The sequence below is a fragment of the Hirundo rustica genome, chromosome 26 (genome assembly GCF_015227805.2).
Source record: "Hirundo rustica isolate bHirRus1 chromosome 26, bHirRus1.pri.v3, whole genome shotgun sequence".
NCBI classification, from domain to species: Eukaryota; Metazoa; Chordata; class Aves; order Passeriformes; family Hirundinidae; genus Hirundo; species Hirundo rustica.
The window spans coordinates 310,705-336,915 of record NC_053475.1 but is presented as its reverse complement, the minus strand read 5'-3'; the positions used below and the strand labels follow the sequence as shown (position 1 = coordinate 336,915).

Below are 26,211 nucleotides of genomic sequence, written 5' to 3'. Positions count from 1 at the left end.
GCGGAGCGGAGCGCTCGGAGCTCCCGGTGCCCTCCGCTGCTGCGCCTTTAACGCGGCGGCCGCGCCGCTTCCCCCGCGGCCCCGGCGGCGCTCGGCGGCGATGGCGGAGTCCGGCGGGGCCGAGTTCGGCGCGGAGCGGCCGAGCAGGTGAGCGGGGCCGGCGCGGCCTAGGCCGGGCAGCGGGGCCGGGCAGCGGGGCCGGGCCCCATCGGCCCGCGGGGCCCCACGCCTTCCCCCGGGCCCCGGAGCGCCGGCCTGGCCGCACGGAGAGCCGCTGGGAACGGCCCGGTGCTCGGTGCTCGGTGCTCAGTGCTCGGTGCTCGGTGCCCGGTGCCTGGTGCTCGGTGCCCGGTGCCTGGTGCTCGGTGCTCGGTGCTCGGTGCTCGGTGCTCGGTGCCCGGTACTCGGTGCTTGGTTCCCGGTGCTCGGTGCTCGGTGCCCGGTGCCCGGTACTCGGTGCCCGGTTCCCGGTGCCCGGTGCTCGGTTCCCGGTGCTCGGTGCCCGGTACTCGGTGCTTGGTTCCCGGTGCTCGGTGCCCGGGGATTGTCCTGAGCGGGGCCCGCGGGAAGGGAACGATGGTGATGAGCAGTGATGCTGTTGCTCGTGGGGTGTGTGAGGAGGGAGGCTGAGGTTTTTGGGAGGCTCTAAAGCAGAAAAATAATGTGAATCCTGTAGTGAATCCACACAGTGAATCCCACCCCGGGTCAGGTGTGTGGAGCCACCAGCTCTGCGGGTTTGTAGAGCCGCCAGATGTTGCAGTTCCAGAGATTCCCAATTCTTGGTGTTTCAGGCCCATTCTGCTGCCCCCCATCCCCTCTGCTGTGCCTGCAGACCCCCCAGTCTTTGATTTTGGGGAGGGGTCATTCAGGCTTTGAAGGTAGTGCAGGGCAGGTGGTACCTGTCAGGGTGCTGTGGTACCTGTTGGGGTGCTGTGGTATCTTTGGGGTGATGTGGTATCTTTTGGGGTGCTGAGGTACCTGTCAGGGTGATGCCCTGGGTGTTGCAGGTGGTACCTGTCAGGGTGATGTGGTATCTTTGGGGTGATGTGGTAGCTGTCAGGGTGCTGTGGTATCTTTGGGGTGATGTGGTATCTTTGGGGTGATGTGGTATCTTTGGGGTGCTGAGGTACCTGTCAGGGTGATGCTCTGGGTGTTGCAGCTGCTTCCTGCTCACGGAGGAGTTTCTGTTCCCAGTGTTTTCCCGTCTGTCACCACCCTGAGCTGGTATCGGACGGTGCTCGGGGAGCTGTGCTGTCTGTCTCAGGGATGTTTCTCTGGCGCTGTCAGGCTGTCACTTCTCTCCAGAGCATCGTTTGTCCTCAGCTTCGCTCTGCGCTGCCTCCTGAAACACCCGCCCGTGCGTGTCACGCCGTGGAGGGGAAGCTCTCCCCGGCGTTGTCCAGGCTGGAGAAGCCTCTCTGAATCCTCACCTGTAGATGCATCCTGTTTTTTCCCCCCGATGACCATCTGTGCTCTGTGAAGCTCCATGCTGTGTCACCTGTGGCGTCTCATTTTATCCCTCTGCGCCTCCCTTTCCTTTCTCAGGCAGGAATTCCAGCACTTCTCACTCCAGGTGTTGGTAGCGCTGCTCCCCTGGCACTTGGGAGTTCCCTGGGTGTGCAGCAGTGAGAAATGGAAGTAATTTGTTACAGGGCTGTGATAAATCACCCAGGCTGGAGCTGCAGCAGTTTTATTCCCCCCGAGCTGCAGCTCTGTCAGTTTCCCTATCGCCGCGTGTTTATTTTCGTTGTTAATTTCAAAGCAAAGCCCGTTCAAGTGTGGGTCCTGCTTCTTGTTGGTCGGCAGTTTAAAGGTTTTCTTACTTGTTTGAAGGTGGGTTTATTGGGGAATACGAGGAGAAACCCGATGGAGAACTTTGGACGTGCTGTAGAGCGTGAGGAGGATTCCAAGGGCATTCCCTGTCTGCAGGGATTCCTTGTTAGGTGCTTCCACTTGTGACTTTTTTGCACTTATTTGCTCTCTGAGGCCGGAGGACAGAGGCTTGGGGCTGTTTCACACATGCCATTTGGATGGTGCACTGCAGCTCCAATACCACGGGCAGAATTTCCATCTTTGGAATTGCTACCGCTTGCCCGGGAGCTGCCCCGGAGCAGGAAAATTCACTTCTCTGCTGGGATCCTGCTCTTTCATTCAACACAGAACAGGCTGTGCAGGGCCACGGGGACAAAAGGGCCTGGGCACGCCGATGGCACGAGATAAAGCCACTCCTGGGCACTGAAAAGCAGAGAGCCCCAATCTTCTCTTTCAAAATAAACTTGGGGTTTGGGTGTTGTTTTTTTTTTCCTCTCTTCCTCCTTGGGTAGAATTTCATGACTTACAAAAGGGTTTCATGTTCTACTCCCAGCCCTCTTTATCATGTACAGGGAGAGTTTCAGGCTGCAGAATTCACTCCTGTAGCGCTGGGGATGTGCTTTGGGATCGGGGAGAGGAAATGTGGGACCCTCCAGGACCCGCAGCAGGAGAAGCTTCCGTGCTTGAGCCATCCTTGCTGCAGCGTTGGTGAGGTGGGATTGTGCAAAGCAGGGTGACAAAAATCTGGGAAAAACATCATCCCAGGTACTGGAGGGAATGTCCCCGTGCAGGCCTTTCCGTGGGAATTAATTGAGGTGTCCAGACAAGCTGCTGAGGAATTAATTAGGAATAATCCCTTGAAGGACACACCGGAGTGTTTGCTGTGAAAACCAGGACGAGCAGGCAAGGTCTTCTCACGAATGTCTGGGTTCTTCCCATCAAAGGAACGCTGTCCTGAGCTTCCCAAACTTTATTCCTTCTGAGAAAGTGGTGGGAAGGAGAGAATTGTCCAGGGGGATGGAGTAAAACCACAAAGGGGGGAAGATAAGGGCTGTGAGCCTGCCTTGCCCTGGTGTTCTGTCATCCCCTACAGCTTCACCCTTCAATCAGACTTGGTGGTTTTTTTCCATTTGGAGCCGAAGTGGAGTTTTTGTGGGGTTTTCTATGATCCATCCTCTGCCACATGGCAAGTTTCAGACAGATTTAGTTGTTAGATCTGGTAGACGTGGTGTAAATGTTTATGCTCGAACTGAATCACTGTAAAAATAACTGCTGCCTGCTCTTTCAGTGCTGGGAGAGTCCTGAGCTGGGTGTTTTATTTAGACCAAAACTAAACTTGGGGGATGCTCTAAGGGTTCCTGTCCTACCTCCAGGTGTTGTGTGGCTTTGTAAGGAGGAGCCTTGCACAGCAGGACAGTGATAAGGTGTCTCTCCTGCTTTCTCACTTATTAACAACTGCTGGAGTTGCACAGAAATCTGGGATCTTTAAGAAAAGCCGTTCTGGTGGCCTTGGGTGGCTCTGTGCAGGGCAGGGTGGCACAGAGACAGAGCTGGGAAAGAAAACAATGTTGTGATGGGGACAAACCTGAGTGCAGAGGGTTCAGGTGAGGAGAGGAATGGGCTGCAAGGAGATTTGAGCTGGAATTTGGTGCTGAGTGCTGGGAAACACCGATTCCCTCATTTCCACGGAAGGAATGGAGGCTTTGCTGCTGCTCCCTGCTGTTCCAGCGCTTTGTGCTGGCGTTGCCTGAGCTCCCTGCCTGCTGCCAGGCTCTAATTTGGAGGGTGGAGGTGCAGGGAGGGGAGGGGAGCACCTGCTCTGCACGTAACTGCTCCTGTTGTTCGATTGCCACACTGCCCGGGCCGTGCAATCGCTGCTGCACCAACGGCCTGGCACCAGCACCGCTCCTGGGACCTCCGCGAAAGCTGGAACCTTTCCCAGGTGTGGAGCACGGCGCCCGGGACGCTGGTGTGGGACGAAGTGGGGAGTGATTTTCTTGCAGTGGGGACCCTGCCAGGGCTGCTGGCAGAGCTGGCACGGGCTGTCCCCGCAGGGGAGGTGACACGGAGGTCGCTGGCAGGGCTCGGGCAGGTGCTGACAGGTTTTTGGATGGACGCAGTGCCGTGGATCAGCTCCGCTCGGCTCCCAGCGGTGACAGGGTAGGAGGGCAGTGTCCAGCAGTGCCTGTGTGGCCCAGGTGACACTTTTGGGGTGGCCTTGGTGGCTCTGCTGTGCTTCCCGACACCACTAGGTGCCTCCCGGCTTTTGCACTGCTGGGAGAGGCTCAGCAGCACCCGCTGCTCCCTCGGGCTGTTCCATCAGCAGGGCACAGCTCTGATTTTTGGGTTCTTTGGGACGTGGCACCACCGTAGTTTCGCTTTTCGCACAGCAGGTTTTGACCCTAAGCTGGGGAAACGTGGAGCGTTGGAGGCAGAGCTGTCAGGGAGCGTTGAGTGTGTAACAAGGCTGAACTTGGGGGTGTACATGGATTTTATGGGATGCAAACTCCACTCTCTGGGGGTCCCTGTGTGCCTGACGCTGTCACTGCTGTCACACTGCCTGCGCCCGCCGCTGCCACAGACGCGCTCCGAGAGATTTTTGTGTTTGCTCTGTTTGTTCCTGGCTCGAGGGGATTAGGTTTGGGGCTGACAAAAAAGAATCACCATCAAGTTTGTGGGGTTGGGGAGCATCTTCCCTTTTTCAGGTGGAGGCGGTGACAGGGCAGGGCGTTGGTGGTGATGGGAGCTGATGATTGTCACCTCTCCAGCTGTCACCTCTGTGCTGGGACCGGCTTTGGGCAGGGCTGAGGAAAACCCCAGTGCAGGACAAAACCCTCTGTGGTAGCTCTAAATATGAAAAGGAAAAAAAAAAAGAAAAAAAAAAAAGAGAAAAGACAAATCCTTGTAGTTAAGCTCACTGTGCCATTTTTGCCCCTCCAAGCCCCTGGCTCATGCACCTCTCACCTGAGAGCCCACCGGTCCTTTTGTCTCTGCGTACCCAGCACCAAACTGCTTTTCCCACTGCGCCAGCACAAAGATCCCTCTGGCTCTGTGACAGAAACATTTTTGAAAAATCTGATTCTGGGGGTTTTTGGATGCTGTTTTTCTTCCCCCCACCACCACCCCAGTTTGTCCTGGGTACAGCACGTCCTGCCCGGAGCCTCACGTTGGAACCCCGGGCGGTGGCAGAGTCGAACGTGTTCACATCTTTCACCCTCCGTTTTTTTTTTTTGCTGCTCTGTTTTTACCAGGCCAGCCAGCTTTTTGACAGCCATCCAGTTTTATTAGTGCAGAAACCAAAATCCCACCTCCTTTGGCTCGCAAACAACCTCCTGATTGATGCCTGGGAGCAGAATAAATTCGTGTGTGTGTCTGCTGGGCCCCGAGTGAGTCCGGCTCAGCAGAAAAGAAAAACAGAGATTTTGGAAATGTCTGAGACTTCTAAGGGCACTAAAAAAAAAAAAAAAAAAAAAAGTTTAACAAATAAATAAATAGAAAAGCTTCTTGCTGCTTTACCTTTGGGCCCCAGGGTGTCCTTGGTTCCAGCTTGGGGGAAATGGGATGCAGATAAGGAAATCAGCAGGACCTGAGGCAGAAAGCACTGGAAAATGAACCAGGTGCCTCCTGGCTTCTGTAAATTCCAGCTTTAATTGCTGTTTTCGCTGAGTTGCAGGGCTGAATCAGGCCTGGGTTGGCCGGCAGTGGTCAGTGTGGGAGCACAGCAGTGCCCAGTCCCATCCCAGTGCTGACCAGTCCGGCAGCTGGAAGAGGGATCAGCCTTTGGGGCCCTGAAACAGAACTAAAAAAACGGAAAAAAAGGCTTTGTTTGCTGGGCTTTGTCCTTTTCCTTTCTTCAATACTGAATGTTTCTTTGCTCTCCCTTTGCCAAACAATAAATTCCCTTAAATTTTGAGGCTGGAGACTTTTCAAAGTTTCCTCTTGCACTTGAGGCGTTTTCCAGAGGTCCATTATTTTCACACAAAGTATCTCTCCTCCTGAAAGTCGGCGCCATTTATAATCTCTTTATTTGAGCCATGCAAATTGCCAGTCACTTCTAAATAGCGATATTAGTCTCAGGCTCTCTCCTTTTATTTATTGCTTTGATGAAAGGGATGGTGTCAGGAGTGGAAAATGAGTGGAGGCAGAGGAGGGAAATGGGAGAAATTAAGGGAAGGAGTTGGAGAAGGGAACAAAGAAATCGATTAAACGCTTTTTTTCCTTCGCGCCCATATCTTCCTTGAGGATGATTACGTTTCGCTGGAAAACATCCCCTTCATTCGGAGTGTTAATATTTAATTAGTTGCTGATCATTAAGTGCTTATTCTGGTCGCTGATTTGGCCGGGAAACGCTGTAAGTGCTGCTGGGAACAGAAGTAGGTTAACAGGGCAAGTATTTCTGTGCCTCATCTTCCTTGCCCCCAAACTTCCAAGGAAACTCCTCGCTGTGTCTTCTCAGCGGGATGCAGAGGCCACACACGGGAACGTCCCAAAATCCCAAACGAGAGTCTGGGAGGCAGCAAATCCGCAGCGAGGGGCTCAGCCTTTCTGCCCTAACGTAGCGTTTGGGAGTGTGAAGTGCTGGAAACTCATTTTCATCGTTTGGGCATGTGATATAAAGCCTCAGGATCTGAAATATTACAGTCACCATGGCTACCAGTGACTTATCTGAGGGAGTTTGACTTTTGTTTTGATTTTAAGTGTCTTAATTGTAGTTTAAAAATCAGAATCTAAATGTGTTTTTTTTTTTTTTTCTTTAAACTTAGGCATGAAACTAAAGGCATTAAATGATTTGCATTATTAAAATATCTATAATGCTGCCTGTCAAAGGTTCCTAAAGAAGGCCCTTAATATTCATACCTTATGTTCTAAATAAAGTTGCTCTCCAGCTTTATTGGAGTTCTGCTTCTCTCACCACAAAAAATTCCTCGCAGGTGCCTCGCTGGCTGTTTTGCAACCCCCGGACCTTTTTTGTTTAGCCTTGGAAAAGCTGTGCCACTCCATACCTGGTGCTTTTCCACACATTTCTGCTGCTTCTCCCCCTTCCCCTCCTGTCCCCCAGCCCGTCCCCGCGGGCTCCCACCTCTGGAGCTGGTGTTTGTGGAAGAGTTTGGCTGTTGGAAGTTTGCCCCGCTCTCAGGAATCCTGCCAAAACCCCCCTCGAGTTTTCTCCTGGATGAAAAATGACCGAGCACCACCTGCCCCAAAAACGTGGGGATGCTGAGGCGGGATGGAGAGCACCAGACTGCCCCTCCTTCCATGTTGGAAAAGAACAGGAGGAACACGACAGGCAGCGGCGCAGCCGAGGGTTTTTTTCTCCCTTAATTCAATCACTAAAATGTTACAATCTGTCCTGCTCTAATTCTCTCCGCTTGTACTTGTGCAGTGGTTGCAAACATGCTGAAATATGAACTCATGCGCTCGGTAAGCCTTTAATTCCAGCTTTGATGTTTTTAATCATCAGTACAGATTTGGTAAAAATGATTCATTAGCTCGAAACGCATCTCGGATTCCACGTGACGCCGCGGGGAACGGAGGAGGCAGCGCCAGGGGCCGCTTGTTCTTGGGATGTTCTTTGTGCCTGAGCTGATTCCTGAAGTGTGGCCCTCGACATCTCGGCTTGAGAGGCCTCTGGGGTGTCCAGATGCCTCCTCTCTGCATCTGGTTTCGGTCAAAACCCGAGCGTTGCGCGCCGGGAAACGCGCGAGCAGGGGCCGTGGCGGGCGAGCTGGGGGTGCGGGCTCCTGTCTGGGTGCAGCAGCAGGAGGATCCCCGGCCCTGTTTGCCTTCCCTGCCTGCTGTCTGCCTGGAACCGCTCCCTAACCCTGGCTGGGACATCTCCACGCCCTCCCCGAGCACCGGGCTTCAGCTCGGGGTTGTTTTCCCCACGCTGAGCTCTGCCCCGCCGTGATGGAGAGGACTGGAAGCAATCTGCCTTGGCAGACAAACCCTCCGTGCCACTGCTCGTTCCCTGTTGGAGCTGGGGTGCCAGGGGCATTATCCCAGCTCCAGTGGCTCAGGATTGCAGCTGCCCCTGCTCTGTCCCCGGCTGGAGCTGGGGTGCCAGGGGCGTTATCCCTGCTCCATCCCTGGTTGGAGCTGGGGTGCCAGGGGCGTTATCCCTGCTCTGTCCCCGGTTGGAGCTGGGGTGCCAGGGGCGTTATCCCTGCTCCATCCCCGGCTGGAGCTGGGGTGCCAGGGGCGTTATCCCTGCTCCGTCCCCGGTTGGAGCTGGGGTGCCAGGGGCGTTATCCCAGCTCCATCCCCGGCTGGAGCTGGGGTGCCAGGGGCGTTATCCCAGCTCCATCCCCGGTTGGAGCCGGGGTGCCAGGGGCGTTATCCCAGCTCCGTCCCCGGCTGGAGCTGGGGTGCCAGGGGCGTTATCCCAGCTCCGTCCCCAGTTGGAGCTGGGGTGCCAGGGGCGTTATCCCTGCTCCGTCCCCGGTAGGAGCTGGGGTGCCAGGGGCGTTATCCCAGCTCTGTCCCTGGCTGGAGCTGGGGTGCCAGGGGCGTTATCCCTGTTCCATCCCTGGTAGGAGCTGGGGTGCCAGGGGCGTTATCCCAGCTCCAGAGGCTCAGGATTGCAGCTGCCCTTGCTCTGTCCCCGGCTGGAGCTGGGGTGCCAGGGGCGTTATCCCAGCTCCAGCAGCTCAGGATTGCAGCTGCCCCCGCCGTGCGTGCCGTGGGGATAAAGATCCCTTTCACAGCTGTTTCCATGTGGAAAGCTGGAATTCCTGTTCCTGCCAAGGCACCTTTGTGCCGATGTATACCCACGTGAGAGGCCCTGGCGGTGGCAGGGTGTTGGGATCCCCTGATGGTGTGGGAGTGACTTTTGTGTCCTGCATTTTTCCCAACGGATAAGCGTTCAGGGCTTCCTTTTGTGCTCGGGGGTTTTATATATTTATATCGATATAGTTAATGTATATATTTATGTATAAATATATTTATATATTTTTTATATTTACATAAAATATATATTTAATATATTTTATATGTGTATATTTATATAAATATATATATTTATCTATATATTTATCCATATATTGAATATATTTTTATATCTACAAATTTATATTTTTATATTATATATATGTATTTACATATATATTTATATATGTACACACACACACATATTATATTTATATATATATTTATATGTATATAAATATACATGTATAGATATATTTTTCACTCTCCAGCATCCAACTGCTGCTCCTCTTCCTCCTTCATTCCCGGTGCTGGAGTGGGAGCCAAGGCCGTGGGTTCAGGCGTGCTCCCGTGTCCAGCCAAGCCTGCTCTTATCACAAATCCCTATTTTTTCATAAATTCGGGTGCAGCCCCACGCCTGACCCTGCTCCGAGCCGAGTTGCTGAAGGACCCTCTGACCGCAGAAACCCCCGTGAAGCTCCGGCTTTTCCAGGACAAAGGCGAGGATCCCGAGGAAAGTTCCAGCAGCTCTCCGGCCCTGCCTCCCAGCTAAAAGGAGAGGAGCGGAATAAACACTTTCTCCCCGTTGTGCTGAGAGGCTTTTATCTCCCAGCACGTTCTGAGCTGCGAGGAGGAGATGCAACTCTTCCCAAGTTTTGTCTCCCAGGCTGTTCCTGCTGTAACAAATTGTTAAGCAACAAGTACACGGCATTTGGAGATCTGGGATGAGATAGGGACAGCCTCACAAAGGCGCTCTCAGATGTTCAAGGCTTCCTTTTGTGCTCCGGGGGTTTTATATATTTATTTTTCGCTCTCTGGCATCCAACTGCTGCTCCTCTTCTTCTTCCATTGCCGGTGCTGGAGTGGGAGCCAAGGCCGTGGGTTCAGGCGTGCTCCTGTGTCCAGCCAAGCCTGCTCTTATCACAAATCCCTTTTTTCTCCCCGCAGAGCAAACACTGCTTGGTGCTGTTCTCTCACCTCTCCTCCTCCCCCTTTTGTTTTCCATAAATCCCTTACTTGATTTCTCATGCTTTGCGTGGATTTTGTTTTGTTTCCAGCTTATTTTTTTTTCCTCCTTAAAATCCTTTTGTTTTTGTTTTTTTTTGATGGACATTAGCGATGCTTTTCTTTTGTTTTGCTTTATTGTTTTTCCCCTCCTCGGGGTATTGTGTAATCATTGGATCCTTTTATTCTATCCCTGTAAATAGACAAAGGGACCAGAACACGGAGTTTTTCCTGGAGTAGCTGTTCCATTACCTGTTGAAATGAATCCCACATCCAAGCACCTTTATTCCACACAGATGCACCGACCCGCCCTGAGCTAATCCTATAAAAGTGAATTGAGGAAAAGGAAAAGGAAAAAAAAAAAAAGGAATATTTGTGCAGATGACTCTCGTTGTTTGAAGCTGTGCTGCCAGGGCTGTGGATCCAGGGACAGCATTCCCATAGGGATGAACCCCAGGGCTGGGAAGAGGAATGTTTGAAATCAGTGCTGAAAAAAAAGAATCCAAACCCACAGGGGAGAGTTCCCATGAGGAGAATCCTGCGGGAGATCCCGCGTGACGCAGTCACGACAAACTCGGGAATGGCTTCTCCCTCCGGATCTGTCCCTGTGGATTTCACCTGTCCAGCCTGGAGCTGTGGCTTTGCCGGGTGCCTGAAGCTGTGTCCAGGCAGCATCACGTCCGTGCTGCTGCTGCTGGACGTTTCCTCCTTCGTCCCCCAGCAAATCCAAGTTCCAGAGGGGAGAGGGCAATGGTTTTGTCGTGGTGAGAATCCTCTCCTCGCTCCCTCCAATCTCTTCCCTCTTTTTCCTCGGGAGGAGCAGAGTGGACAGACTTTTCTTGGCTTGCAGAGTGTGGATAAAGGTCCTGTCAGCAGCTGCCTTTTTGCTAATCCCTTTTATCCCAGCGAGGAGTACTCCACGCTCTGCTCCAGGGCTCTTTAGAGTGCTTTGATTTTAGGATGAGGATTTCAGGCCGCCCTACCCCAGCTGAGCACCACCAGCCATCCCGGTAGGAGCTCCGGTGGATTTTGAGGCTCATTCCCAAGCCCGAGGAGCTTGAGCCGGCCTGCCAAGGTTTGCTTTGTGCATCCCGGCGAGCTCCAGGGCCGCCCTCCCAGCGCTCTGATGGACATCCCAGATTTCCCCTCGCTCCCTCTCCCTAAAGCTTGCAGGAAATTGCAACCCGATAGGAGCGAGCCCCGTCCCTTGTCCCTCATTGTTTGAGGATTGTTTACATCCCCTTTTTTTGTTATCCCATCTCCCTGACTCTTCCCTGACCTCGCGGGCTCCTTTGGTCCATTGTGTGTGGCTGTTGTTCCAGGGAGTTCTGAGGGAGGAGGGTTGGAGCAAACCCTGGGATTACTCAGCCCCAGCCTACTCCTTTTTGGCTCCCTTGCTTTAGTCCACCTAAATAATAGTAGTAATAATAATAATAATAATAATAATAATAATAATAATAATAATTCCCTCTAACTCTCCCACTATCTCCCACCATGGATTTAGGAGCAACTCCTGCAGCTTCCCAGACTCGGGATAATCTCCTTGGGATTTTTTTTTTTGATGTCATGTTTCCCTAAAACATTCCTCAAAAAACACAGGGGCCAAGCAGCAGGACGCTCCTGGAAACATCAGCCCCATCCTGAATATCGATCCCTGTGCTTTCTCCCCGGGAGCACCCAGGATGTTGATCCTGAAAAGTCGCTCGGAGCCGGATTAAATTTGTAAATGAATCTGGGAATCTTGCAGTCGGTTGTGGAGTTTCTCTCTAGAGCATCCCAGAGCCTCTCCCCTCGGAGCAGAGCTCCTGCTGTTCCCACTGACAAGTGCACGCGAGGCCAGGCAGACCCCGGGATGCTGCTGGGGAACACGTGCGAGAGGCGCTGGGAACAGCAAGGAGATGTTTGCGCTGGGAGGGGACTGTTGACACTGCAGCTCAAACAGCTGACGCTCCTCAGGGCAGCCGCTGCCGTGCGATGTTTTGCTTTTCCGCTCCTCTCCTGGGGGTCAGGCAGAAGGGAGGGATGGAACGGGGCTGGCAGGGCTGTCCTCGGCCGGGGCAGGGAATCCAGCAGCTGCAGGCACGGAAGGTGCTGAGGAGATGCAGCGATTGCGACTCGGTGTCGTGGTTGGAGTCGAGGTCAGGGTGGACCCTGGGGCAGCTCAGCCTGGAGAACCAACATTCCCTGGAGATTGCGGCCCCAGGAGATGTTTGAGTGGTGTCTGGAGCCCGGGTGTGCTGCAGGCTCCAGTGCCAGAGGAGATCTGGAAAATGTGGAGGTGTTCTGTGCTGGGAGAAGGGAACTCTGATGTTCTCTGGGTGGCTGTTTGGGAATTTCCCTCGCGGCCGGTCCCAGTTCCCGCGTGTCCCCGTGTGGCTGGGCGGGTACCTGACGTTCTGGGTTCGTTTCAAACCAGCCTGTCTCTCTCGTTCTGTTTCCAGCATGGCTGACAAGAACAGCACCCTGAAATGCACGTTCTCTGCTCCTGGCCACAGCACCACGCTGCTGCAGGGACTGGCCTCGCTCCGAGCCCAGGCTCAGCTGCTTGATGTCATCCTCACTATAAATAATGAAGTGTTTCAGGTTCATAAAGTTGTCTTGGCTGCCTGCAGTGACTATTTCAGGTGAGAATCCCCTAGGGAAGCAGGCACTTTTACCTTTCCCGTGGGTTTGCTGTCTCCCCATCCTCCCCCACCCCAAAAGTGCCACCCCACAGAAGCCTTTGGAGGTCTGGTTTGCCCCACGGGTGTCCTGCAGGCAGGCAGAGGTTCAGGATCAATCCCTCTGCACTCAGGTTTGTTCAGCTAGGCCAACTGGGCCAAGGCAGGAGTCCAGGCTCAGGTTTTGACCCCACCTGGGCAGGTGATGGTGCTGCTTTTGCTGTGGAGCCACTTGAGCTGATTTGGAGGCGGCAGTGAGGGCTCCAGAATGAGGAATCCCATCCTCCTGAGCTCTTGAACCACCACTGCTCGCTCTGCAGGGCTCCCTGCCCCGGGCTGGGAGCACCAAGGTCCTGCTGAGGTCCCAGAAGATCTGAGGGAACCGTCCCAGCTGGTGTGGGCTGAAAAGCGAAGCGCCGCGAGGAGCTCCCGCAGCCAAATTAATGATGGAAATTAGTGCAGAGGGAGCCAGTTGCAGGGCAGGGAGTTCAGTCCTGAGTGAAAAGAGGGGTTTTATCCATCTTGTCTCTGTCACAGAATCACGGAATTGTGGCTGAGGTTGGAAACGACCTCCAAAGTCATCAAGCTCAACCTTGTCCCCAGCCCAGAGCACTGAGTGCCACGTCCAGGAACTCCTTGGATGGGATGGGGACTCCAAACCTCCCTGGGCAGCCTGTTCCAAAGCCTGCCCACCTTTTCCATGGGGAAATTTCCCCAATATCCAACCTGACCCTCCCCTGGCCCAGCCTGAGGCTGTTCCCTCCTGTCCCTGTCCTCTGGGAGCAGATCCTGACCCTCCCTGGCTGTCCCCTCCTGTCAGGGGGTTGTGCAGAGCCACAAACTCCCTCCTGATCCCCCTTTTCTCCTCCTGAGCCCCCTCAGCTGCTCCTCAGCCCTGGCTCTCCCTGTCAAACCCTCTGGGAATGACTGACTCTGGGCTCTTTAGGGACATGCCGGAGACACCGGGAGCAGGGAAGGCTCAGGCTCACGGAGAACTGGAGCTGGGAATTATTTCAGACTCTGGGAGGGGTGGGAAGGGGGCTGTTGATGGGATTTGCAGTCCCTTGATGTTCAAATCCCTCCCAGCAGGTAAAGGAGGCCTGGCATCTCTCTGCTATCCCTCTGCCCATTCTTCATCTGCTCTGCTTTTTTTTCCCCCTTCATTTCCCAGGCTCTTCCCTCCTCTCTCCCTGGGGGAACACAAACCTTCCAGGCTTATCCAGCAGGCACACAATTAATCCTGGAGCTGCTCTCCCCCCCCGAAATGCTCCTGGCAGTGTTTTATTCCTCCCTTTCAGGGTGGTTTCGCTGTCGAAATCTGATTGCTGAGTAGGTTCCTCCTCAGAACTTCAGTGGTGCTAAAGAAGGTTGTCCTGGGGAACAATGGCAGAATAATCCAGCTTTTGAAAACACTCCGTGGATTTTTTTTTGGTTTTTTGGTTTTGTTTTTTTTTTTTCCCTGCGGGAAGAGGGAGGGAAAAGAGTGAAATCGAAGCATTTATATAATCAGCATTTTAGAACCGTAACACTTTTGGAAGGGAATTGCATTCTAGTTGTTGATTTGCTCTTCAGCATGGCAACAATAAAGGCAGGAGCACACACGTGGCCGGGTGTCCTCTGGGGCGAGGGATCAGGGCTGGGACATGGGATCTGCAGGGATTTCAGCAGAAATCAGGGAAATGCTCTCATCTGCTGCACGGACAAATAATTGGGAACAGCGTTCCTGGTCACTCGGTTACAGCAGGCTGAGCTCACGTGCAGATATTTCCTTATTTAGGTCATTTAGGATTTCTTGGGTTTATGCTGGACGGCAGCAGCTTTTCTAGCCTGGTTTGGACAGGAAACTTGGAGCTCCTGGCTTTTGACAGCGTTCCCAAGATATTCCTTTATTCCTGTGTCGATGCAGGCTCTGGGCAGCATTTTTTGGGGCTGACTCGCACCTTGGAGTCGGCGCAGGGGGCTCTGGTGACACCACGGATTTACCTTTCCCATGGACTAGGGCAGGTGGAAGAAAACATCCCAAAATGTGCGGTTTTAAGACCTTTTGTGTGACAGTTGACGGTCCTGCTGGGTGGCAGGGAGCGGTGTCACTCCACGTCACCTGCTCCGACTTTGCCTGACCCACGGCGCTCTGCCACTTCTCCCTGAGCGCCACGGGGCGCAAACCTTTACCCCCAGCCACCCCTGGGCGACAAAACCCTCTGCAACGGGCTGTAAATGTCCCAAAGGGCCCCAAATCACCCAAACCCCACAAGTGCAGCCCCGTCCCCATCCCGGCCCCGGCGCTGGGAGCCGCGGCCTCACGGCCCTCGGCGTGGAATGCGCTTCCTGTGGAATTTAGGAGCCTCCCAAGGAGGTGATCCAGGGCCTAAGCTCTGCGTGGCCTGGGCGAGTGATGTGCTCGCAGCTGTGCTGTAACTGAGCCTTTTCCCCCCGATTTTTGTTTAATTGCCTGTCGGCCCCCCGCCGCCGGCGATGCCGGAGGGGCTGCGGCTCCCATTTTTTCAGGCTTTGGGAAGCAGCCTTGGAGGGGAGGTTCTGCTGGAAGACCGAAGCTGTTCCTGAGATGTGTTGCACCTGCGATTTTTGAGCCATGTCGTAGTTCCCTGCGAGGTAACAGGATGACAGGGCCTAAAGGCTTTGCTGCCAGGAATCACTGGCCTCCTACCACAGGTGTGTTCCTTCCTTGTGCTCCCAAATCCTAAACCTAAAACCCTTCAGGGTACAGCTCCCAGCCTCTGCTGGTGCAGATCCCGTGGGATCCTTTTTTTGTTGGGTATCATTGGTGTCCAGAATTGCTCCCTCCCTGCTCTGGCAGCTCTGCCTCCTCCCGGAGCTTGCTCCTGTGGTCTGCTCTTATTCCCGCTGCCAGTGGGATTGAAAAACTTCTCCAGTTGCTGAATATTCCTCCTCAGTGCACTGTTTATGCAAGCCTTATGTAAGTCATTGCACGCTCTCCGTTCCTCCTGGCTCGTAGAGATTCAGCTTTGATTTATTCCCCCCTTCCCCACCCTAAGAGACCCAGAGTGTTAAATAAAACCCAATTCCGAGGTGCTGCATTTTTGCTTAAACCACGGGGGGTTTGTTTCTTTTTTGTTTGTTTGTGTTGCTGACCCGCAGGGCGATGTTCACGGGCGGGATGAGAGAAGCCAGCCAGGACGTGATCGAGCTCAAAGGCGTTTCTGCCAAGGGCCTGAAGCACATCATCGACTTCGCCTACAGCGCCGAGGTGACTCTGGACCTCGACTGCATCCAGGACGTGCTGGGAGCCGCCGTCTTCCTGCAGATGGTGCCGGTGGTGGAGCTGTGCGAGGAGTTCCTCAAGTCGGCCATGAGCGTGGAGACGTGCCTCAACATCGGCCAGATGGCCACCACCTTCAGCCTGGCCTCCCTCAAGGAATCCGTGGACGCCTTCACCTTCAGGCACTTCCTGCAGATCTCCGAGGAGGAGGATTTCCTCCACCTGCCCCTGGAGCGCCTGGTGTTCTTCCTGCAGAGCAACAAGCTCAAGAGCTGCAGCGAGATCGAGCTGTTCCGCGCCGCCGTGCGCTGGCTGCAGTTCGACCCCGCGCGCCGCGCCGGCGCCAGCCAGGTGCTCCGCCACATCCGCTTCCCGCTGATGAAATCCTCGGAGCTGGTGGACAGCGTGCAGACCCTGGACATCATGGTGGAGGACGTGCTGTGCCGCCAGTACCTGCTGGAGGCCTTCAACTACCAGATCCTGCCCTTCCGGCAGCACGAGATGCAGTCGCCGCGCACGGCCATCCGCTCGGACGCGCCGTCCCTCGTCACCTTCGGCGGCACGCCCTACACCGACAACGACCGCACCGTCAGCTCCAAGGTCTTCTGCCTGCCCGACGCCGCCGGCCGCCAGTTCCGCCAGCTGACCGAGATGGAGGTGGGCAGCAGCCACTCCTGCGTGGCCGTGCTGGACAACTTCGTCTACCTGGTGGGAGGGCAGCAGCTGCAGTACCGCAGCGGGGAGGGCGCCGTGGACGCGTCCTACCGCTACGACCCTCACCTCAACCGCTGGCTGCGCATCCAGGCCATGCAGGAGAGCAGGATCCAGTTCCAGCTCAACGTCCTCAGCGGCATGGTTTACGCCACGGGCGGCCGCAACCGCTCGGGCAGCCTGGCCTCGGTGGAGAAGTACTGCCCCAAGGACAACGAGTGGACCTACGCGTGCTCCCTGAAGCGCAGGACGTGGGGCCACGCCGGGGCCACGGTGGGGGACAAGCTCTACATCTCGGGGGGCTACGGGATCTCCGTGGAGGACAAGAAGGCGCTGCACTGTTACGACCCCGCCGCCGATCAGTGGGAGTTCAAGACCCCCATGAACGAGCCCAGGGTGCTGCACGCCATGGTCAGCGCCAACGGCAGGATTTACGCGCTGGGAGGCCGCATGGACCACGTGGATCGCTGCTTCGACGTCCTGGCCGTGGAATATTACGTCCCCGAGACGGACCAGTGGACCACGGTGAGCCCGATGCGCGCGGGGCAGTCGGAGGCCGGCTGCTGCCTCTTGGAAAAAAAGATTTACGTCGTGGGGGGCTACAACTGGCACCTGAACAACGTGACCAGCATCGTGCAGGTCTACAACACGGAGACGGACGAGTGGGAGAGGGACTTGCACTTCCCGGAGTCTTTTGCCGGCATCGCCTGCGCCCCCGTCATCCTCCCGCAGGTGACGAGCCAGAGGTGACTCTGGGGGCTTTGTGGGAGAGGGGAGCTCCGGGTTCCCCGCTCCAGAAAGTCCCTCCTGCTGCTGGGGAGTCCTGGCAAGCCGGTTCTGTCAGCAGCACTGACTGAGCAGATGTTACAGCTGGGAAAAGCTTTTCTCTCCTTTCTCTTTTTTCTCTCTCTTTTTTTTTTTTTTTTTTTTTTTTTTTTGTGGGGGTTGCGTTTTCCCAACTTTTTTTTCGTATTTTTACCGCCGCTGCAAACGTTGGCAGCTCGGCAGTCGCTCAGCACTGGGGTCTTGTTTTTCCAAGAGATCAGGTGAGAGGGTTTTTTTTTTTTTTAATCGATAGCTCCAAAAATATAAATCGTTGTGCGTCGCTTGGTTGGTTTTCTAGCAAAAAAAAAAAAAAGGAAAAAAAAAAAAGCCAAAACCTGTGTAACACACTGACCTCCAGAAGCAATAAAAGGACAGTGGGAGCTACAAGAGCTCAGGTGCTTGGATTGGGAAAGCAGATCCCTGTTTTTCAAAGGCGGCTTTTCCTTTTTTTTCCCCTTCCTGAAGAAGGGAATATTTATCCCTGCACACCTCTGGTCTTCACTGCTCGGATCCCGCTGCAATTCCTCGCCCCCTCCAGCTCCTCTAGTGCAGAAATTCTCCCTTAATTGGGGCGTGCAGAGTTTGCAGCACTAAAGCCATGGTGAAAGCCTGATTATATATAAACAGCCATGATTATTTGGGTTTAGAAGTGCCAAAAATTTGGCTGCCCTGGCAATAAGAGCTCTGCAGTCGTCCATCAGTGAAGCCAGGAGCTCCTGCGGATTCTGGGTCAGGATTTTCACCTTTCCCAACTCCTTCCTCCCAACTCTTCCTCCGGTAAAGGAGGTGGGTGCTACTCCATCAGCAGCTGGAAGGTTTTCTTCCCTGAATGAGCTCCTCTGCATCCCAAAATGACGGGAGTCCCGCTGGAATGTGGTTTTGTTGCTGTGCTGGTATTTTAAATTAAGAGCTTGGTTTGAGATGGCTCTGTCATTTTTGTAAAATCTTCGCTGCGCAGAACGCTTCCTGAACTTTCCTCTCCTCCAAGCCATTTCCCTTATTTAATTTGATGAATGAATTGCAAAAATCTCTGGTTTTATCAGGAATCCAAAGGGCTTCGTTTTGTATCTGTGTCAGCTTGGTTTGGGATGCACACCGTCTCCTTTTGTAGAGAAGCTGTTGCATTCTGCCGTGAAATAAATCCTGGGCTGCAGCCCTTAGTGACCACTCGTAATGTCTGGTGTGCTGCTGAATCCTTGAGGGGTCTGTGTGGAGCATGAACTCCACACCTCGGAGATTTCTCTGGAATTCGTGGGATCAGAGCACCCCTGGGTGGGGCGCGGGGCGCTCGCATTCTGAATTCCAGATAAAAGCCGTGCGGAATTTCCTCTGTTCCCCCCCGTTTGCCGCCCTGCCAATAATAAATCGATGGGAAGGACGTGTTGCTGTGTGGAATGCTGCACTTGGAGGCTTCTCAGGTGCTTAATTGACTCCTTTTTCTCTGTTCCTTTGGCCTGGCCTGGCCGCCAGAAACGCCCGGGACGGGCTTGGCAGAGACAGGAGATGCTGAGAGGATGAACTGGAACTCAGTTCAAGCTTCACAGTTACAAAAGAATGGATTTTCCTTTGTTGAATGCTTCCACATGTTGATAAAAATGGTGTTTCTCAGGTTGGTAACAAATGGAGGAGTTCCTCCCTTTCCCGTGTGCAGGATCTGCTCAGTGCTCTTCATCACAGGCGGGATATTTGGGATAAATCCTTCCCTGGGAGGGTGGGCAGCCCCTGGCACAGGTGCCCACGGAGCTGTGGCTGCCCCTGGATCCCTGGAAGTGCCCGAGGCCAGGCTGGAGCCAGCTGGGACATTGAGAAGTGTCCCCATGGCAGGGGTGGCACCGGATGGGCTTTGAGGTCCCTCCCAACCCGAGCCACTCTGGAATGCCGTGATTCTACAGCACTGAAATCATTCTTCCCCGTTTTATTTTAAATTTCCCCCGCCTCCCGTGGCAGCAGTGGATGCTTTGGGTGCTCTCTGATCCCTGAGTTGTTCTGGGTGTGGTTCCCATCCCTCGCAGGCCCCCAGATCCGTGTGGAGACCATCCCTGGAGTCTCTTCCTGAGGAAACCAAGCTCTCCTTTTCCCTTCAGGCTCCTCAGGTAGGTGTGTGCGTGTGTTGGGGGGAAGGAGGAAAACCCTCGGAAAACATGGAAAAAAGCCTGTTTGGCCTCTCTTTTAAGGACAGCGTCACAAAGAGAAACGTAATCCAGGTATTCATTCCTGTTGGGAGCGCTGCTTTGCAGACAGGAGGATGCACAAAGCCCTCCTGGGATCCTATTTATTAAACAATTGCCTGCCATGAAGCAAAACTGATCCTGGGATTCCCGTTCCTATTCCCTGCCACAGAGGGGCTGGGAAAGAATCTGGAAGTCTCTGGGTCGGAGCACTGCGGCTCTTTGTTGCCGGAACGTTCTTTTTATAGCAATGTAAATAATTATTTCTCATCGAGAAAGCTGGAAATCTTCTGGCCGCTCTAAATTTAGCAGAGACTCAAATATTTGTGGACCATAAATATTTTGGGTCGTAAATTTTGCTTTGACCCCTGTGCAGGGGATGGAGTTGAGGCTCTGGGCTGGGCAGAACCTCTCTGATATTCCGACAATAAATGGGTTTGGTGCTTTCGGGGGATTCAGAAGTGATGGCTTCAGGAGGGTTTTCCCCTAAATCCGGATGGGGTTGTGTGGAAACACGTCCCAGCATGCCCCAGATGGAAAGGAGCTGGATTGGGCTCCTCTTTTCCCGAGGGATGAGCAAATCCAGAGAAATGTTCGACGGCGCTCCGAGTCGCTCACGGGTCTGGGAGCAGCCATAGAAACTCTGGGGGTGAATTGGGTGAGTTTGGGAATGCCCCAGAGCAGATGGGGAGCGGGAGAAGCCGGAGCATGGTTCCCACAGAGCCCCTGTGTCCCTCCAGAGGCTCCTGGGATAATAATTCCTGTCTCCTCTGATGTTTTATGGGCCTGAAATTGTGCTTAAATCTATAAAGGCAGCCCTGGGAGTCTTGGCAGGAGAGATTGGGAATGTCTGCATCCCATTAATGGTGTCACTGACCCTTTTCCAGAGGGTCTGCCTGCTCCCAGTCCCACTGTCACTTCTCCCTAGCCCAGAACCCGGGTAATTCGCCCAGACGTGGCTGCAGCCCTGCAAGGTTTGTTAGCAGCAGTGGAAAAAATTGCGATTTCTTTGATGCAGACAGAAGGAAGACACTCCCAGCAGCTCCCAGTTAGCCTGGTGCTGGTTTTGGAGCGCTGCTGTGGGAGCCACATCAAACCCAGGCAGAGATTCCCGCTTCCAGGGCTGTGATAAGGGCTGGAGCTGCTGAAACTCCGCAAACTTTCGGGACATTTATCACGGCGGGATTATTGGAGCCAGACTACTGTCAGGATAAATAAAACATGTTCCCCAGTGCAGCTCTAATTATGATTTTTAGCCAGTTGTGTAATGTGCAGAACTTTATTTACAATAAATCTTCCAGTTGCTCGCACAAATGAATGGGATTTCATCACTCGTGACTGAAGGAGCAGGAAAAGTGGATGTGGCTGGAGAAATTCAAACTCTGGGGGGTGTCAGGAGAGGGAAGGAGCGGAGCTGGCTGCTCTGACCTTCCAAGGGGGGCCCAGAAATCCCCCCCAGACCTCTCCCCCCGAGGTGTTCTGTGCTCCGATTCCGCTCGCTGTGCTGATGGTGAGTGGGCACAGCAGCATCCCACAGCCTCCAGAGCTTTTTGTTTCTCCTTCCCAGCTCCTCCCCGAGCTCCAGGAAGGGGAGTTTGGCACTGCCCTGCTCCATAGCTCAGCTCCAGGGGGGATTTTCGGCTTTTGCTGGTGGGCCAGGTGCGTTTCCCACAGAAAATGAACACAAAAAAAGGGTTTTTTTCTGCTGGGAAGCGGCTGCTGGTTGAGCTGTGCCGCCCGAAATCGGCCCCGGAGCTTCAGGAAAAGGGCGAGGAGGAAGAGGAGGGTGGCAGTTCCCATCCCTGGCAGTGTCCAGGGCCAGGCTGGAGCTGCTCGGAGCAGTGGGATAGAGGAAGGTGCCCCCCTGGGTGATCTTTATCCAACCCACACCACGCTGGGATTCCCTGAAAGCAGAGGAGCTGCAGGGGCAGAAGTTTTCACAAGGTTTTATAAGCTGGAGGAGAGAAATCAAAGTGTCTCAGCCGTGACCCTGAGGCTTGGCAGTTGCTCTTTCACACCCAGGCCCCTGTAATTAGCCAGGACTGGTTTATACGGCTACTTAAGGAATGAAAAACTGTGAAAATCTCTTTTTTGTGTGTGTGTGTTTGTTTGTGCACACCCAGCTGGAGCGAGGCCTTTCAGGTCCCTGGGCTTGCACCACATCAGGAGCACCTAAAGCAGAATGGATCCTTCAATTCAGTTCAATTTTTATTTTGGGTCATCCGAGTCCCAGCGCTCTGCTGAAAGGTATTTTCCACGTGTTAGGTGATGTTTGTAATCGGGCTGCTAACCTGGGCCTGCCCACCGAGCTGGCCATTATTTAGCTTTGAGTGCGAAGTTCTCTTTCCTGCCCCATGCCTTGGCCTGTGTTTGATCCTGCTGAAGATTTGGAGTGATTCTCTGGCAGGATCCGGCACCCAGCACCTCCAGGTGAGTGATTTTCAGCTGGGATTCGCAGGAATGTTTGAATTTCACCAAGGTTTGGAAAGGAGGATTTTGCCCCAGGGTCCAGGTGGATGTGTCCAGGCTGTTCCTTTTTGCAGGATTTGTTTCTTTTTAATACCTTCAACGTGAAAATCGGGCTTTGACTCGTAATTGTCCGTCTGTCCTGAGGGATGGACAGAGCAGAGCTTGGATTTGCTCTGGGATGTGAACCCAGAGCAGGATCACAGGAGCCTGGGCTGGTTTGGGATGGTTTGGGATGGTTTGGGATGGAAGGGACCTTAGAGGGGATCCTGCCACGGGCAGGGACAGCAGGGACACCTCCCACCACCCCAGGGTGCTCCAGGGATGGAGCAGCCGCAGCTGCTCTGGGAATTCCATCCCAGCCCCTTCCCACCCTCCCAGGGGGGAATTCCATCCCAAAATCCCGTCCAGCCCTGCCCTGTGGCAGTGGGAGCCATTCCCTGTGTCCTGTCCCTCCAGCCCTTGGGAATTCTGTCTTTCCATCCTTCCTGCAGTGTCAGCTGCCTCCTCACCCGTTCCTCCCTCGTCTCTGGTGATTCCCGCATGGAATTCTCTGCCTCCCATCCCTCTGGGAATGCACGGGGTGACCGCTGCTTTCCCAGCTCCCCACATCACCTCAGCGTCCTGGGAATGATCCCTGGAACTCCAGAGTGATCCCTGGAACCCCAGAATGATCCCTGGAATCCTGGAATGATCCCTGGAACCCCAGAATGATCCCTGGAACCCTGGAATGATCCCTGGAACCCCAGAGTGATCCCTGGAATGATCCCTGGAACTCCAGAATGATCCCTGGAACCCCAGAGTGATCCCTGGAATGATCCCTGGAACTCCAGAGTGATCCCTTGAACCCCAGAGTGATCCCTGGAACCCCAGAGTGATCCCTGGAACCCCAGAGTGATCCCTGGAATGATCCCTTGAACTCCAGAGTGATCCCTGGAACCCCGGGGTGCTCCCTGTGTCCTGTGTGGAACAAAGCCAAGCCCCGATCCTGGGAAAAGGGCCGGGGAGCAGAACCCTGGGCACGGCTGCCAAAACCTCTCGGAGCAGCGGAAAGATCGGAGGTGTGGAAATGAGAATTAATTTCTCTCAGCAGTCGCTGTTTGCTCGGCTTTCTGTAATTTTAGAATTTACAGGGAATGGTAAAGGAGCGAAGCTGGAAGGGTGACAAGGGAATATTGGCGCAGGGAGCCGAGCCAACCTCCTGTGTGAGTGGATTTGCCAGGCTCCTGGAGGGGAGAGTGGTTCAGGTGCTGTTATTTGCCCTCTGGAAACAAGGACATCTCAAATGAAAGAACTTTTCACCAGTTCCAAGTGAAACAAGAGAATGTTTTCCTACTCCAAGCACGGTCTGGAGCCCCCGGTTCAAAATAACTGGGGACTCAGAGGATATTCTTCTGCGAGGATAATGGGAATGTCAACAGGAACATTAAGTAGGAAGTGTGAAAGATCAAAATCTTGGTGTCTGCAGGCAAAAAAAAATAGGACCCGTCAGCTCCTTTGAGGATCACAGCACAACCCCGAGCGTGCCCTGGTGCTGTGGGAGTCCCTCAGCCTCGCACCTCCCTGGGAAAGCTCGGAGGGAAGGAAGGAGCTGGAGTTCCTCTGCCAGGGAGGTTGTGAGGGATGAAACCCAGCGAGAAGCGAAGAGCAGCTCCTCCCTGCCGCGCGTCTGCCCCGCTCCGGGAGGGCGATTTGGGGCAGATGCGGCCGCAGCAGCCCCTGGCCCCCCCCGGGATTCTTTCTTTGCTCCGGAGTCTCGGTTACCGAAATCTCTTCCCAAACTCGTCTGGAAGGAGCCGGAGCTGCTGCCTCGGGGGATCCCGGTGGGGCTGGTGGGGTGGAACAATCCAGGTGGGATGGGGAAATTCAGGTGGGATGGGGCTCAGAGATGGCCCCAGATGTGCTCGAGGTGAGGCAGGATCAGAAACGGGGACCCAAGGAATGGCACAATTCCCTGGGGAACGGAGGAATCCTGGCACCCACCGGAGCCTCCCCCTGCCCTCACCCGGGCCTGAGGGGCAGCAGCCCCCGGACCCTCCCCAAAACCCGGGGCTCTGCGTGCCTGAGATGCCCCAGCAGCCCCAAAATGTGGAGTTTCAGAGAAGTTTGTGCTGCAAACCCGGGCAAAACGCGGGGATTTCAGGAAGCGGCTCCAGGTTCACGCTGGAATTCGATCTGATAAAGCTGCACAGGGAAACAATGAGAATTAAGGGAGGTTTTTAAGGGAGGAAGCTGCAGCCCCCCTCCCTTTGCCTCCCTGGCCATCTGCGTTCCTTCCCCGCGAACCAGGAGTGGAGATCCCATCTCAGGAGATCCCAAAGAGGAGAATTTATCAAGCTCCATCTCAGGCACTTCATCCCGCCGTGCTGCAGGAGAGGCAGAGTGGCAGCTGGGGCTGGAGATGTTTGATATCACCACCTTCGGGATGAAATCCAGCGCAACTCCACCAATTATTCATCATTGTCTCGCTCCTCCAGCGAAAACAATGTGGATAATCAGTATCTCCCCGTTCAATCTCGGTGATTGATGCGCTTTTAGCATGACAGGCCAATTTCGCAGGTCATGTGCCGTTCGCGTTCGCAGCCGGAGGGGATTTTAGGGAGAATGGTGTTTATTCCTGGGGGGAAAGGCGAGGAAGGGCTCGGAGCAACATCTGCCAGGAGTGAGGGAGGAAGGGCTGGTCCTGCCAGCGTCTGGATGAGCCTTGCCGAGATGGTATCTCGGTCGTGTTGTAAACGTTAAGTGCAAGCTGGCAGCCAGGATTCAGGGTAGGACGTGACTTTGTGGCTAATCCCGAGCCCGGGATGAGGATTCGTCCATCCATCAACTGCGGGACCCGCGTGGGAAACGCTGGGAAATGAATGTTAAAGCGACCGGCCTGGGGTCTGCTCGGTGGGGACCGCGCTGGTGACACTTGGGGGGCGTTCGGAACACTTTGGGGACTTTCTAAACTCCCGTAGGAAGGAGTTTATCCTGCGCAGGCTGCAGGAGTTTTCCTCAAACCGAGCCCGAGGAGTTTCAAACCTCCACACTGCAAGCGATTTTAGCAAACAAAGAAATCGCAGTTCCCCGGCCGCAAGCTGCCGGATTCTTTATTGATTACTGTTCCACCTTCCAGCGGCTGATCGATTCTCCCTCTTCTCATGTTAATCGGGCTCGACCTTTTCTCTTCCCCTGGCCGGGTTTCTCGCGGTCCCGATCCCTCTCGGCCTCGGGCCGTGGGTTGGCACCAACGCCTGGCGCGACAAAGGGCACGGGGAGCACAGCGGGGGACAAGAGACAACCGGGCGACAACAGCAGGAGGTGACAACTCGACAGGAAGCCCCCCGGGGATGCGATAAAAGCCCAGGTGGTCCTTTTGTGCCTGGAAGCTCCCGTTCCGCTGGCAAGGCAGGACCCTGTTCCCAATGCCCTGCTCATTAGCTGGGAGAATTGTTAATTATCCCCGGCTCTCGAGGTAGCAGCATCAATGCCTCTGTGATCCTGCCCTGGGTTCACATCCCAGAGCGAATCTAAGCTCTGCTCTGTCCATCGCTCAGGACAGACGGACAATTACGGGTCAAAGCCCGATTTTCACGCTGAAGGTATTAAAAAGAAACAAATCAAAGCGTGAAGGAGAACTCAGGGTGGATTTTTGCGGTTACGGGTGATTTTTGCACAAAATCCTGATAAAGCAAGTCGGGCACCTCCTGGATTTCCCTCATTTCATTGAAGAGGGAGCATCACTAAAGTCGATTTTCCAGGGACCGGGACAGGGACAGAGGGACGGGGATGGAGACAGAGAAGGAAACAGGGACAGGGATGGGGATAGAGACTGGGATGGGGACAGGGACAGAGACAGGGATGGGGACAGACAGGGACAGGGACTGGGATGGGGAGAGGAATGGGGACCGGGATCGTGACAGGGATGAGGACAGACAGGGACTAGAACCGGGACAGGGATGGGGACCGGGATCGTGACAGGGATGGGGACAGGGCCCGGTATAGGGACTGGGACAGGGATGGGGATGGGAACAAAGTCCGGGATCGGGGTTAGGACAGACACAAGAATAGAGTCAGGGACCGGGACAGAGACTGGAAGCGGGGAAGAGGCAGGGACAGGGACGGGGACAGGGACGGGGACAGGGACGGGGACAGGGACGGGGACAGGGACGGGGACGGGGACGAGGATCGGGCCCCGCTCGGGGCTCGGGCCCCGTGCGCGCCCCCGCCCCGGGGGAAGCCCCGGCCCCGCGCACGCGCGCGCGCCCCCGCCCTCGCCGTCCCTCCCGCGCGCGCCCGGCCCCGCGCATGCGCGGCCTCCGCCCCCTCACCGCCCCCTCCCGCCCCGCCGCCGCCGCCGCGCACGCGCCCTGCGCCCGCCCCCCCTCCCTGGGCCGGCGCATGCGCGTGGCCCCCC

The 26,211-nt window shown here is 54.8% G+C and overlaps 1 protein-coding gene across 1 annotated transcript; it reads left to right on the top strand.

The window, feature by feature from the left end:
• Positions 1-92: 92 nt before the first annotated feature.
• Positions 93-18,460, top strand: KLHL26 (kelch like family member 26). Its single transcript, XM_040087028.1, has 3 exons — positions 93-147; positions 12,183-12,365; positions 15,522-18,460. Exons 1-3 carry the CDS (start codon positions 101-103, stop codon positions 17,101-17,103), a joined length of 1,812 nt encoding a protein of 603 aa, XP_039942962.1. The 5' UTR covers positions 93-100; the 3' UTR covers positions 17,104-18,460.
• The last annotated feature ends 7,751 nt before the right edge of the window (positions 18,461-26,211 follow it).